The sequence below is a fragment of the Perissodus microlepis genome, chromosome 19, assembly GCF_051167445.1.
Source record: "Perissodus microlepis isolate ML-2025 ecotype Zambia chromosome 19, ASM5116744v1, whole genome shotgun sequence".
NCBI lineage: Eukaryota > Metazoa > Chordata > Actinopteri > Cichliformes > Cichlidae > Perissodus > Perissodus microlepis.
The window spans coordinates 30,188,919-30,202,617 of NC_140479.1; the positions used below are offsets into that span (position 1 = coordinate 30,188,919).

Genomic DNA, 13,699 nt, shown 5'->3' on the forward strand with positions numbered 1-13,699 from the left:
CAGCGAGACAATGTGCAGTTATTTCACAGCCATCATAGCCACCTTCCTGCTATTCTAGGTTTTGCCTGTATAGTCATCTCATATTAGCGTGAGCACTTCAGCCACTCTGTCACTGTTATTGTCCATATTTGACACATTTTCGACGGAAATCTTTGAAATTTGTATTTAAGTATCAAACACTAGGTATAATGTTGAACACTACACCAGTGTTCATAAAGCAAACAAAGACTTATCCTGAATATATGCTGTAAAGATAAAAAGGGACGGGGAAATGTGAAATGTCATTAAAAAAAAAAACAGACGGGAGACTTCGGGGTCAGCTACTTCCTACGGTTGTTTTTTTGAAAGGACCGGTTGGATCCTCGCTCTGCAGCCGACCAATCGGAAGTTAGTATTTTTCGCGCTGGTTGGCCTGAGAGTTTGAGTTTCCCGCAAGCTTTTGATTCGACTTGAATGAAATCCTTCGCTTTACATGATGAATACGGGTATTCTTTCCCTTTAACCACCGAGAGGAGATTCAGCAGGTAACTAGAAAGATGCTGTCTTTCATGTTATTGTCAATCCGGGAAAATCAGTCTGGTTGCGTTTTTGCTAGTGCAGTTATCCGGGTCGACCATCCATTTTAGCAAGAGATGACTTGCTAGTTAGCCATCTATGCTAACGTTAAATGTGCAGTTTGACTTGGCTTCAATGGTTCACTGGGGCTAGCTTTGGCTAGCACTGTTAGCTTTTTGAAAGAAGCTGTCATGGCGCCTGCAAAATAAATTTAGAAGTGAAACAAAAGCAGAACATTTTAAACGATTTACCGCCAATGTGCAACTATGCCGCCACGTAGGTATTTGCCTATTTGGTTTAATCGGATAGCAAGTAAACTGATGGCTTAAGCGTCTTGATGGCGGCTTTGTCTATTTGCTGGAATCCGGTGTAATGGCTGACTGTAGTGATGACAGAGATGCGGTTGTACGCTGTATGAAAATGCTTGACCGCCTGTCCATGGATGTGATCCATGAGATTCCCTCATCGTGGCTTCCGCTTCAGGAAATAGCCAGGGCCTTTTTCTTGCATGACATTATAGAGAAGTCCGCTTGGCAAAATAGGTAGCCTACGCTCGCTGGCGGAACACTTTAACGTAACGCTAATGTTTAATGTTTAACGTACAGCGCTCGTTAAAACCGCTTGCGTTAACGTTAAGACAGCTTCAGTCGTCCCGCAGTTACACTGCAACGAACGAGCACATTACTGTCACGGTGTAGGGCAATAGACAATATGGTTTAGCTTTGTACAAAGGGTGGTATGGATTAAATTCCAGCAATTATTCGCACTCCCAGTTGCATTGCTCTGTATGTCAGCTGCTTCCATTTCCGCGGCTTTTCTAGCCGGTAATGCGGTCGTTACGCGGCACAGCCAGCCGTCCGCTCATTGGACATTCGCTGCATGCGGTGGAGCCTGCAGGCTGATTCTCCATACTACTTTGCCACAGTCTGCAGCTAGCAGCTAGCAGCTAGCGAGTCATTTTCCAGGAGAAAGCCAACTTAAAATTATCGCGGTAAGAGGGTTTTCATGCCGCCAAGTGGGTTTCGTTCGCATGCATGGCTATAATCAAGGATAGGCTTGACCTGACCTCACTCTCATTAGTTGTTATTGGGTGGAGGATGAATAGATAAATATATAGATATCCTTTCATTAAACACAGTTATTGCTGCTTCAGACTTCTGGTCAATCGAGTCGCTCTACTTTCTTGTAAAAGCATCCGAAACTACAAGGCTAGAACATTCCGTGACAGGTGCAGTATTCTGTGTCCCCTCCCAGCTTTCTATTCAAGCTCGCTGGAGCAAGTGAGTGCCATTTTGTAAAATGTGTAACGTTATGCTTATTGGAGTCATGTCTCAGAATGCAGTTTAGCAAATTGAAAGAATCAGAAGCATACCCACACACAAATACTGGATATTATTGTTTTCTGATTCAACCTGTGGAATAAGACGTTTTTATGTGTCACTTGTTCCCTTGTAGCTCAGTGACCCTGGAGGGGGTTAGAAGTGATGGATAGCAAAGGTAGCTCCCTGCCTTCAATGCCCGAACCAGCCAATCCGATCAGCATGAAGCAACCACCGGAGTCCCTCAGTGTACGGAAAGGTCGAGGGGATATGAGTAGTGACCCGGCTATGCTAATGGACAAAGCTGCTGCACAGCTGGCTGCCACACTACAAGACAGCGTTCTTCAAAAGATGGCTGGCCATAACAACCACAGTCACGACAGGCTCAAAGACCTCACCTCCCGCATGCTCAACGGTGACCAAGACTCACTGCCTGAGCTTTGTACCCCTGAGCCACCTATGTTCAGGGGTGCCGAAGCGCCTGCCACAAATGGCACCCATCAGCACAACTGTACTCCTCACACTGAAGCTGAACTAACAGTAACGATACCCCAAGTAGTCACGCAGCCGTTATTTGAGCCATGTTGTGCCAATGGGACCAGTTTGGCCACAGCCGCTGAAGGTACTATATCTGGAACCGATGAGAGGCAGGATATGAAGAAAAGGAGGGGGCGAACTGTCAAACCAAATCCTCAAACAAACTTAAATCCCTCTGACATCCAAGTGGAGCCTCCTGGCCACACAAACATTGTGGAGGGAACTGAAGAGACTGATGAGGTTTTACTTTTATTCTTACCTTTTTAAGTGCTACTTAACCTTTCCCTTTGTGCAGTGTAGTATACTGCAATATGCTGAGAGATGGTACAGTTAATTTAACAGACTGTATTACATTAAAAGTAGAACATTTTGAGCTATTAACGATGTGTTGGGAAAATAATCATTTCTTACAAAAGTTTGTATTTATTGAGTAACTGTCTTTCTTTCTCTTGTGCAGCCTGAGAACAGGTCAGAGTTGAAAGAGGAAGTAAAGGAACAGGCTCCTTTGCTGAGCCGCTTCTCCGTTGGGGATCTGGTTTGGACAAAGGTGTCAGGATACCCCTGGTGGCCCTGCATGGTGACCACAGACCCAGAACTGAACAATCACTTTAAACAGAAACAGAAAAGTGAGAAACTCACGGCCACCTGCACGATTTTAACATGTCTTGGAAAATTGATTTATGGTTTTATTGATTTGTCCATTTATTTTGTTTTTCAATAGCCAATGGGAGGTCAGGTCTCCTTTACCACGTGCAGTATTTTGGAGATGCCCCAGAGAGAGGCTACATCTTTGAGAAGAACATGGTGTCCTTCACTGGTGAGGATCAATACCAAGAGCTTAGTCGGAGCAACAAACAGCCGGCCTCCCGTATCAACCATAAAAAGGTATGTCTGCTGCTGCCGCTGTCTTTTGGTTTTTTCCCCTCTATGTGCCGTCTCTGTGTGTTGGCTGTGTAGCAAATGTGGTGTGCCGTTATGAGAAACATGTTACTTTGACGCAATTTTGAAACCCTGAATTTCCTCAAACTGTTGTGTTAGTTTCACTTTATTCAGGTTTGGGGTTTAGAAAATCTTTTATCTTAATATCACTTCATTACAAAACCAGTCTTAATTCCACTTAGAGCTCTTTTTCTCACAAACAAAATGCTAACAAAGAAATTATGTCTGCATCTCATAAGTTTGTGGGAAGAGGCTTTTTTTTTTCTCCTCAGAGTTGTAAGGTTGAATATCACTGCTGTAATGTGTCACCTGTAACTTCCTCTACTTGTCCCACAGACAACTCCCTCTGTGCCGCGTAAACTCCAGGCTCAGTGGAACATGGGCATCATTCAAGCCAAGGAGGCACTCGACATGTCCCTGGATGCTCGCATGGCCAACTTTGGATTTCTGTATGACGACGACGGGCCTCATCTGAACCTCCACATCTTGGAGAAGTTAAAGCCGGAACAAAGCAACAAGCTGAACCAGAAAGCAGAGAATAGGCTTAGCCCAGATCTCCCCCTCCAACCGGTGGGTACTGCCACTCTGTCACAATTTGTTCCACAAACAATAAAAAAGCTCGATTTTTATGCTGGTGTAAAAGAAATGATAAACCTGAATCATCAGATTGTTGAAACCTAAAACAGAGAGCTGTGCTGATCTGTGATTAGTCAGTATTTTAACTGTAAGTTCTTAGAAATGCCGTTTTAAGCGCATGTTCTTAAGATGTGTAATACTGTAATCATGCTTTAAGTCTGACAAATTGTATAGCATCATTACATACATTAAACAACATTTGTTTTCTGCAGAATTCCTCAAAATCTGTATCAGGTAAACAAGGTAAACCAGTTGTACCTCAGAAGAAAAAGAGAATATCCAAACAGGGTCACTCTCCCACCAAGACAGCGAGGAGAAAGAAAACGTCTGCAGCTGACAACACTTCTGAGCCCGTGAAGAAGGGGAAAACAAAGGAAGTCTCTTCAACAAATGATGTTTCAGAAGTGGCCTCACTTCCAGTTTCAGTTCCAGGTTGGTTGAAAGTTGAAGACCTCGCAGCAGATTAACTGACCACTAATTGAGTTTTGGCCGAATTTGACCTTAGTTGGCGTATAATTACCAAAGCTGTGGGGTGTCATGCTTTAAACTGCTTCTTGTGACTAATAGAAAAGCAGAGTGGCTGGTTTATGGCAACCCGTTTATCATCAGGAGGCTGAAGCTTAAAAATGCTGCAAAGTTTTTAGCAGGAGCCACTGATGTTACAGGGACTGAAAGTATGCTAGCGCTAAAATGACCACAACAGTCGTGCATGTAGCAAAGGTCAAGGCAGCTTCTGTATTATTCCTAAATTCATTTTAAATTAATAAAATGTAAAACGAGTCATTGGAAGGAAGCCAACCAAACTGACATTCATTTTCTTTTTCTTTTTAGTGAAAAAGGAGCGAAAGAAGAAGAAAAGGCTGTTAACAGATGCTGTGGCAGAAGAGGATCAGCAGTCTAAAAAGAGATCCAAACCAAGCAAAGATGCTCAAAAACAGGTGAGTTTCTTTGTCAGTCCCAAGTCTAAGAATTTTTTAACACTTTGTTCAGAAGAAACTTTTCCCTGGAGAAACTGAATTATTCTCTTGGCATGTTTGAATGCTGAAAACGCAACATGTTTTGTATCTAACATGGACATCAAGCGCTTTGTGATAAACAACATACTGAGCAAACGTTTGCCTTTTTCAGGCTTCAACTTCAGAAGGACCGGTGAAAAAGCGGAGAAGGTGGACAAAGAAAACCGACGTAAAGGATGCAAAAGAACCCAGGAAACATCTGAAGAAGTCAAAAAGTCCCCTGACTGGTAAAAAAAATAAATTATATTACTCTATATTTGTTTGACTGCTCTTTTAAATTCACATCTTTGTGGATTTGTGGCGTCTTAGCTGCTTTGAGTCTTAAAGTTAAAGTCCAGATCATTTGATGGTACACAGATGACCAAGAGGCAGAGAAACCAAAGCGCAAGAGAAAAAGGAAACAGGATGGAATGAATCAGGCCACACCCTCCAAGGCAAAGAAGAGGCGTTCCTCCCCGTGTCCTGATCCCGAGGTGAGGGGATGTAACAGCTGATGGTACTAATGTGAAAAGGTTTCTCCAGTAATTCAAGTTGTTTTCATGATTGACGTTTCTTTTTGTCTTTATTCTTTATAGAGAGGTCAGCCATGTTGGCAATTAGTTTAGCTCGTTAGTCAGATGAGAAGCAAATTTAGAGGCTTTAGTGTGAACGGTACAACTGTAGCTAACTGGCATTGTCTTATTCAGAGTTCATCACACGTTGTTTGCTGCAGGGTTCTGGGAGTGAAGGACGCCCTGAATCTCCGAGTGACAGCTTAGACGGGACAAAGAAGGGTGAACGCAAAAAAGAGTTTGTCTGTCAGGTACGTCTGCTGTTTGTTTTGAAACGAGTCGGTATTAAAGCTCACTCAGTTCACTCAGCTGTAGTTTAAATCTGTGGGCGTGTGTTTTTCCTCTAGATGTGTGAGCAGGCTGGTGAGGACCTGGTGCCCTGTGAGGGTCAGTGCTGCGGGATGTTCCACCTCCACTGTCTCGATCAGTCTCTCAAACCTGACGACAAGCTGTTGTGTCAGGAGTGTAGCACAGGTGAGCAGAACAGAGGCGTTAATAGTGGAGCAGAAGGAGACTGTTTATGGTAACACAATAATTCTGTTCCCGTTGCCGATTCTTTCTTCTCTGTTTCTTCTCTTTAGGAATTCACTCGTGTTTCATTTGTAAGAAGTTGGAGGGTGAGGTCCGGCGCTGCCACGTCCCACACTGCGGCAAATTTTACCACGAAGCGTGTGTCCGCCTCAACACCCTCACGGTGTTTGACAACAAGGGCTTCCGGTGCCCGCTACACACCTGCCTGAGCTGCCACTACGGCTGCCGCACAAAGCACAAGTCCAACAAAGGTAGGCTCTCATCAGGACATTTTAGCTCACGGAGGCGGAGCTTGGTGTATTTGTAAAATTTGTACATGAAGGCAGTTATAAATTGTTGGTTTCCTTGATTCTGAACCTCGTACCAGTTAATTAACTAGTATTACTGTGTTACTTGGAAAGTTGATATTAGTACAATTGATTTCTGTTGCAGGTTTGGTCTTACATTGAATTAAAGTGTTATAACAGTGTCATTAAGAAAGTCTTAAATGTAAGACTTTGCCTTGCTTATTTGTAGAAGCCCAGTTATCTCCAGTATGTAACAGTTATCACTTTATTTAAGATTGCAGTTTCATGTCAAATGGTTTATGACTAACCTTTCACAGGAATAAACAAGTAAGTGGATACCTGCCACTTCTGTTTGAGGTCATCGGTTATCAGTAGAGTCCTTGTCCGTGTTTACAAAGGTATCCATTCAGGGTTTCGTTTGTGCCCTTCTGGCGCTTTGGGTCACTGAGTTCACTGACTTCGCCGTATGTTTGTGTAACCTGGTCCCGCTCTCTGCGCTGCAGGCAGGTTGATGCGATGCCTTCGATGCCCAGTAGCGTACCACATCGGCGATCAGTGTGTGGCTGCAGGAAGTGAGATGATCACCAACACTGCCATCATCTGCACCAACCACTTCAACGCCAAGAAGGGCTACAGCCACCACAGTCACGTCAATGTCAGCTGGTGCTTCGTCTGCTCCAAAGGTTCGCAGCAGCTGCTCACCTCTTCACACACGGCTGTTACTAAAAGCTCCAGACTGATTGGTTTTAAGAGACTTGTATGCACTTAAAATTAAACATCGTACTAGTCAGTTTTATATAAAGCTACTTTTCAGTACTGAATGACATATTTATAGCTCACTAAACCTCTCTTAAACTTCAAATGTCAAATGTGAAGCCATTAATCCCAGGCTGCTATTACTGAAAATCAGAAAATGTTGAACTGCAGCAGCTCAAGTGTTTTTTTTTTTCCCTTCCCTTTCCCTCAGCCAGTTTTGACGTGTTGTTGTGTGGGAGTGTGTGAGATGAGTGGACTGAAACGGAAAGAAACAGAAAGAAAGTTTGTCTTTATTAGCTACAATATTATATCCTGCAGAAATGTCTCACTAGCTCTTTTCGCATATCTCAGTTTCACAACCCAAACAGAAATGAAGCTATATGCTCTGTTTTAGGCTGTATTAACAAGTGTGTACGTAGGAGCTTTCTTTAGCTGAGACTCAAGCTAAACATTTGTTTTAATGTGCATTTTTTATAAATCAGCACAGTACAGATTATACTTTGAGACTTTCTTTACAGCGTGTTCTGAGTGACAGGCATGTGTTAAAGACCTGGATGATTTCTACTTTCCTGCTTCTAAATTCAGATAAAACTGGTTATTTGTACCCAGCCTTAAAAATCCTTAGAATTACTGTGTCTAACCAGATACTTAATCACTTAAGCCTGCATAATTGAAATAATTGTTGGTCAGGATGTGTCCTTCCCCATGCTCATTAAACAGATATGTGGGAAAAGTATTTGTGCAGTATATCTATAGTTGGAAACATGCTTTCTCAAAGCGATGGTGAAAAACGACTTCAGTTCAAAATGCTGCAGCGAGAGTACTGACGGGGCTAGAAAGCGAGAGCTGGCTTCTCTTCATTGGCTCCTTCACCTCACGTAAAAGGTCTTGAATAATTTAAAATTAGAATGGGGGGGCGCAGCCGTCAGCTCTGGTTCCCTCTTCTGTGGAACCAGCTCCCAGTTTGGATTCAGGGGACAGAAACCTTCTCAACTTTATGGATTCAAACTTTCCTTTTTGATCAGGTGACTCTAAACCATCCTTTAAATATGCTGCAGTAAGGTTGGGCTTGTCATCCTACAATTTATTGCACCTTGAGGCCACTGCTGTGAACTGGCAGTACATAAATAAAATGTAATTGAATTTGTAAGTAAGCATCTAAAGGACTGGTCGCCCATCTAAAGTTGTCCTTGTGTTGCAGGGGGACAGCTGTTGTGCTGTGAGTCCTGCCCGGCAGCTTTTCACCCTGACTGCCTGAATATCGCTATGCCGGATGGGAGCTGGTTCTGCAACGACTGCCGAGCCGGAAAGAAACCCAAGTACAGGGACATCATCTGGGTCAAACTGGGAACATACCGGTAAGGGAACTGGATGCAAGGGTATCTTTTTACCTTTCATATCTTTGAGCTAAATCGGTAAGTTATACTTTTGTTGCTTCTATCTTTCTCTTGTCCTCCTGAGATGGTGGCCAGCAGAGATCCACCACCCAAGAAACATTCCCACCAACATCCAGCATCTTCGACACGAGATCGGAGAGTTCCCAGTCTTCTTCTTTGGCTCCAAGGATTACTTCTGGACTCACCAGGGCAGAGTATTTCCCTACATGGAAGGCGACAGGGGAAGCAAACATCAGAGGAATGGAATTGGCAAAGTCTTCAAGAATGGTGAAGATCTCCTCTACTGTCTGCATGCTTTAAACGTTTTCCCTAATTAAGTAATTACTCAGTTTAAAAAAAAAAAACAAAAACAAAACTTAAAGGCCATCATACCAATCAGATTTGGTTTCAAGCCACTCATCATTATAAAAAAGCTTCTCTTTTCAAGCTTTGTGTTAACAGAAGTAATTAAATGGTGGGTTTTTGCCAAAAGCTGCAGCTTCCACATTAACGTCTTCAGGTTTTAATGCTTTACAAAAATCCAGAAAATGGCTTTCATGTCCAGCTGACCTTGTCTGTGTTTTTATAATGTAACAGATGTTGTCATAATTACAAAAAACACAATGTGTATTTTTAGCTCGATGTGCTCATACTCTGTTCTGTTTTGTCTTCCTCAGCTCTGCTGGAGGCCGAAACTCGATTTAAGGAGATAAAGATAAAGCGAGAGGCTAAGGAAGCGCAGGAGAACAGCCGTAAACCTCCCCCATATAAATTTATCAAGGTGTGAAATGTCTTTGTTATGTCTAAGCACCTGTCCACAAGTACAGAGTTACATGAATGGAATTTTAGGATTTTTCATAAACAGTTTGTGTGTTTTCATGTGGACAAGGAAAATTCAAATGTTCGTCTTGCCGCGTTTGATTTTGTTTGTAGACTGCTGATTGTTGTCAGTTTTACATTTTCATGTTGTTAGAGATCTTTCAAAATAAAAGCAGAAAAATTCTCCATTTAAAAACAAAAAGAATGGCTGTTTATGAGTTGATGTAGCTTAAACGCACCTGTGCGTGTAAGGTGTGCTGCATCTTAAAAATGAGTGAATGATGAACTTTGCTTTTCCTTTCCATAATGGGGTATAAAGCATGTTCTTTCACATTTTATTTTGTTATAAAAACATTTTTAATCCCCCCCCCCTTTAGGTCAACAAACCTGTCGGCAAGGTTCAGGTGTACACCGCAGACATTTCTGAGATCCCCAAATGTAACTGCAAGCCATCTGGCGAACGGCCATGTGGGTTTGAGTCGGAGTGCTTGAACCGCATGCTGCAATACGAGTGCCACCCTCAGGTGTGTCCCAGTGGGGAGCGCTGCTGTAACCAGGACTTCACCAAACGTCTGTATCCAGAGACCAAGATTATCAAGACCCCTGGCAAAGGTTGGGGCCTGATCTGCTTGCGCGACATCAAGAAGGTGAGAAGCTTTCTTGCATTGACGTGTTCTTGCTTGAAGTATCTTATTTGTCCATTTCATTAAAACTGCTTAAAGATGCTGCCCGTGAAAGCTCAGGGCCTGTATTCATCATGACGTTGATCACTGCCCAAAAATACTCACGCCATAGCTCCGCAGACGCGCCCAGATTATACAAGTAACACGATATCTCTGGTTTCTGGTCTGATTGGTTTCTGATCGTTTCTTGAACAGGGTGAGTTTGTGAACGAGTACATTGGAGAGCTGATCGACGAGGAGGAGTGCAGGGCGAGAATCAAATACGCCCATGAAAACAACATAACCGACTTTTACATGCTCACCATCGACAAGGTTGGTACCGAACGCTTATCGAGAAAGCCCAGCACGCCCTGCGGGTGGGCTGTTTGCGCTCCTCACAGTGTTAGGGTGCCGACTTCTCGGTAGCGGTGCCATTTCCACGGGGAGCTAGATCAACAGATTGGTATTGCATTGGGAATGTTGCATGACAGACAGCTGTAACATTACAGTAGTCAATACTACAAATGCAACTCGACTGCAAAATCTGTTAAATGGGAAATGGAAGTGTAGCTGGGTTGTGGATGTGCATCAGTTATAAACTGTCAGGTGCTGCAAATGACTGACTGTGGCCATCTGTTTGTGACGGTAAGGACCGAATCATCGACGCTGGCCCGAAAGGAAACTACTCTCGCTTCATGAACCACAGCTGTCAGCCCAACTGTGAGACACAGAAGTGGACGGTGAATGGTGACACGCGTGTCGGCCTGTTCGCCGTCTGCGACATCCCAGCAGGTGAGAGACATTTGACTGCAAGTTTAGTCTTAAATGTAAGCAATAAATATGCTCTTATAGTATATTCTTTAATCTGTTTTTGTTTTTTCTATATCACAGGCACTGAGTTGACTTTTAACTACAACCTGGATTGTCTCGGCAACGAGAAGACCGTGTGCCGCTGCGGCGCGCCCAACTGCAGCGGATTTCTTGGTGACCGACCGAAGGTGAGCTTCCAAATTCAAACAAATTCAGTACAAATCGATTGAGGAGCAGTAAACTGCTTTGGTGAAGTTCCATAAGTTTGCTCACCTCTGCATTTCCTCTGTAGAACTCAAATGGCCAAACAGCTGAGCCAAAAGGAAAGAGGTTGAAGAGAAAGTATAAAAAGAGGAAATCGGAGGGAAAGAAAAAATCTGAGGACGAGTGTTTCCGCTGTGGAGACGGAGGGCAGCTGGTGCTCTGCGACAAGAAGACCTGCACCAAAGCTTATCACCTGTCCTGCCTGAACCTCACCAAGAGACCGTTTGGTAAGACTCCACAGACAGTCTGAATGCATCTGTTTATGCTATGTTAACTCCATGTTATTATTACTCACAAATTACATGGCAGTAAGCAAACTTCACTTATTTAGTCTGTATTTTATTTTACTCCCATCAAACGAGTCTGAACTAAATGAGTCAAAACCAGGCTTTCAGAGAGGAGGGAGTCTGTTTACCCCCAGAAAAGTTGCTGCACCTGGTGACTAATAAATAAGTTTGCAGTGGAGATGGAAATGGAGAGCTTCACTGCTTCCAGCATAAAAGGAGAAATGGGCTTCGGCTGCCTATTTCTTTAATCCTTCTTTTTCATTTCTTTTTAGCTGGTTTTACAATAATGTGAGGGTTTTTTTTGTTTTGTTTTTTTTATCAAAATTGATGCCTCTCGCAATGTTAAGGCCCCACATGGGCACCGTGAGGCTGTTCTTTGATGAGATGTAACTGACTGAGCTCTAGTGAAAGTGTCGTGGCTCTCCACAGGCCGCTGGGACTGCCCCTGGCATCACTGTGACGTCTGTGGGAAAAACTCTGAAGCCTTCTGCCAACTCTGCCCCAACTCTTTCTGCAAGGCTCACCAGGAGGGGGCGCTGCGTCCCTGGCCCCCCACAGGACAGCTGTGTTGTATGGAGCACGAAGAGCTGGAGGGAGGCGACAGCCACACCCAGGATATCAACTCGGAGACAAAAACGGCCGCCGCCGTCAGTCGTTCCTCTAAAAGCTCCAAGAAGGCGGAGGGAGCAGAGGGCAAAACAAAGGGCTCCAAGAGAAAAGCCGCAGACACCTGAAGTGACCTTTCACAGAGCCAAAAACACCAAACCAGACTCGGGCCCCCTTCTTCCCCATCCACATATAGTGTTTTCACAGGAACCAAGGCACTGTACATCTTTGTTATCAGGGAAAGCTGCTGATCTCTCACATGCTCAGCAATGGCTCATCGCTCAAGAGTTTTTGTTTTTTTACCTTTGAAATTTTCAGGCTTTTTTTCTTTTGTTTGTTTTTTCCCCTCTCCCCCCCGTCTCGTCTGCATTGAGGCAAAACCATCTGTGGTGAAGCACAAATCAGCAGAGCAAGCACAGGTCTGGACACTCATTCCTCCAGAAACCAAACAGCCTCTTCTCTTACTGTCAGCTTGTTGGTTCGTTTTTCCTCGTGTATATAACAGAAGAAATGAGCTGGCGTCTGCATTAACACTGATCCAGCCAGGACTGAAACCAAGTGCCAGTGTCACCGTCTAACTTGAACCTCAGTCGGGCCCCCTCCTCTCACTCAGCACGGATTATCTTGAACAGCAGAGTTTTATAGCTTATATCTATATGTGTATATCGAAGACCAAAAGTATAATTACTGGAGTAGTGTAAGACATCACACAGGTTGCCAAATGGATTGTTTTTATTTTTATATATAGTATATATATATGCCAGATGTAATATGGAACACCAAGACACTATGGATAGGCGTCAGATGACCTCTTTTGTTTTTGTAGCCATAGATGACCTGTAACTGTAGACGTGTGCTGTTGTTTTTGTTTTAGCTCAGTTTGAACTTTTTTTTTTTAAAATAATTTTATGATTTCTTTTTTTTATTTGAGTTTATTTGTGAAACAAAGATGTTGAACAGTGTGAAGCATGTCCAGTAAACGAGGGATTACAGAAGGTATTAAAAATTAGAGCAGTCTGAAAACTGCCCCGTGACTTGAAAAAAACAACAACAAAAAAACACTACTTGGAGGATTTCCAGGTCTTAAATACTCTGTTCGATGATGAGCCACATTCTCGAAGGAATGACGGTGACTTTTCGGGTCAGTTCAGAGTCCTTAAGGTGCTCTCTCTCTCTCTCTGTCTTTTTTTTAAATATCCACTGTAGTGTCTGATATCTGATCTCCGCAGATTTTAGGCTGGAGATATAATAATGCTGTCTGAAAGCCGGGCTTTTTATCGACGTAATCTGAGATTTAAAAAAAAAAAAGAAACTTTTTTTTTTTTTTTCTTTCTTTCTTTTTCAAATCCTCCGGAGGTTTTTGTCTCAGAACTGCAGTCCGGTTATTATTTAACACTCACACACTGGCAGACGACAGCACACTGGCTAACATAATGCATCTTAATATTTGACGTGTACTTTTGTCGCATTTAACGATGAGCCCCGAGGGCTACGTGTCAGACACTTGGCTGAGCATAAAACTGCTAAAATACTTGGCCCGTGTTTGGCTGATGCAAGTTTCATAACCTCACCCTGCAGACGGTGTAAGGATGGGCACAGCCACCATGTCCCCCTAGTCCCAAAACGAGGCCTGAAGCTGAGGGGTTTTTCAAAATGTTGATGTTCCGATACGAGACGTGACGAGTCGCTGTCATTGGCCGACGACTACCAGCGTTTGCTGAGGTCACAGAGTGAGGGAGCTCAGTGCT

The 13,699-nt window shown here is 43.5% G+C and overlaps 1 protein-coding gene across 3 annotated transcripts; it reads left to right on the plus strand.

Annotated features, from left to right (window-relative positions):
- Positions 1-361: 361 nt before the first annotated feature.
- Positions 362-12,846, plus strand: nsd2 (nuclear receptor binding SET domain protein 2). Of its 3 annotated transcripts, none has more exons than XM_084914374.1 (22): positions 362-524; positions 2,011-2,651; positions 2,869-3,037; positions 3,133-3,296; positions 3,687-3,920; positions 4,199-4,418; positions 4,818-4,924; positions 5,115-5,229; positions 5,360-5,475; positions 5,715-5,804; positions 5,901-6,027; positions 6,135-6,335; positions 6,875-7,054; positions 8,329-8,485; positions 8,589-8,791; positions 9,181-9,284; positions 9,700-9,969; positions 10,201-10,317; positions 10,635-10,776; positions 10,876-10,982; positions 11,087-11,285; positions 11,775-12,846. In XM_084914374.1, exons 2-22 carry the CDS (start codon positions 2,040-2,042, stop codon positions 12,077-12,079), a joined length of 3,939 nt encoding a protein of 1,312 aa, XP_084770500.1. In that variant the 5' UTR covers positions 362-524; positions 2,011-2,039; the 3' UTR covers positions 12,080-12,846. The 3 variants fall into 3 exon arrangements, with proteins under 3 accessions (XP_084770500.1, XP_084770501.1, XP_084770502.1); XM_084914375.1 differs by lacking the exon at positions 362-524 and adding an exon at positions 553-1,546; XM_084914376.1 differs by lacking the exon at positions 362-524 and adding an exon at positions 1,566-1,835.
- Positions 12,847-13,699: the final 853 nt, after the last annotated feature.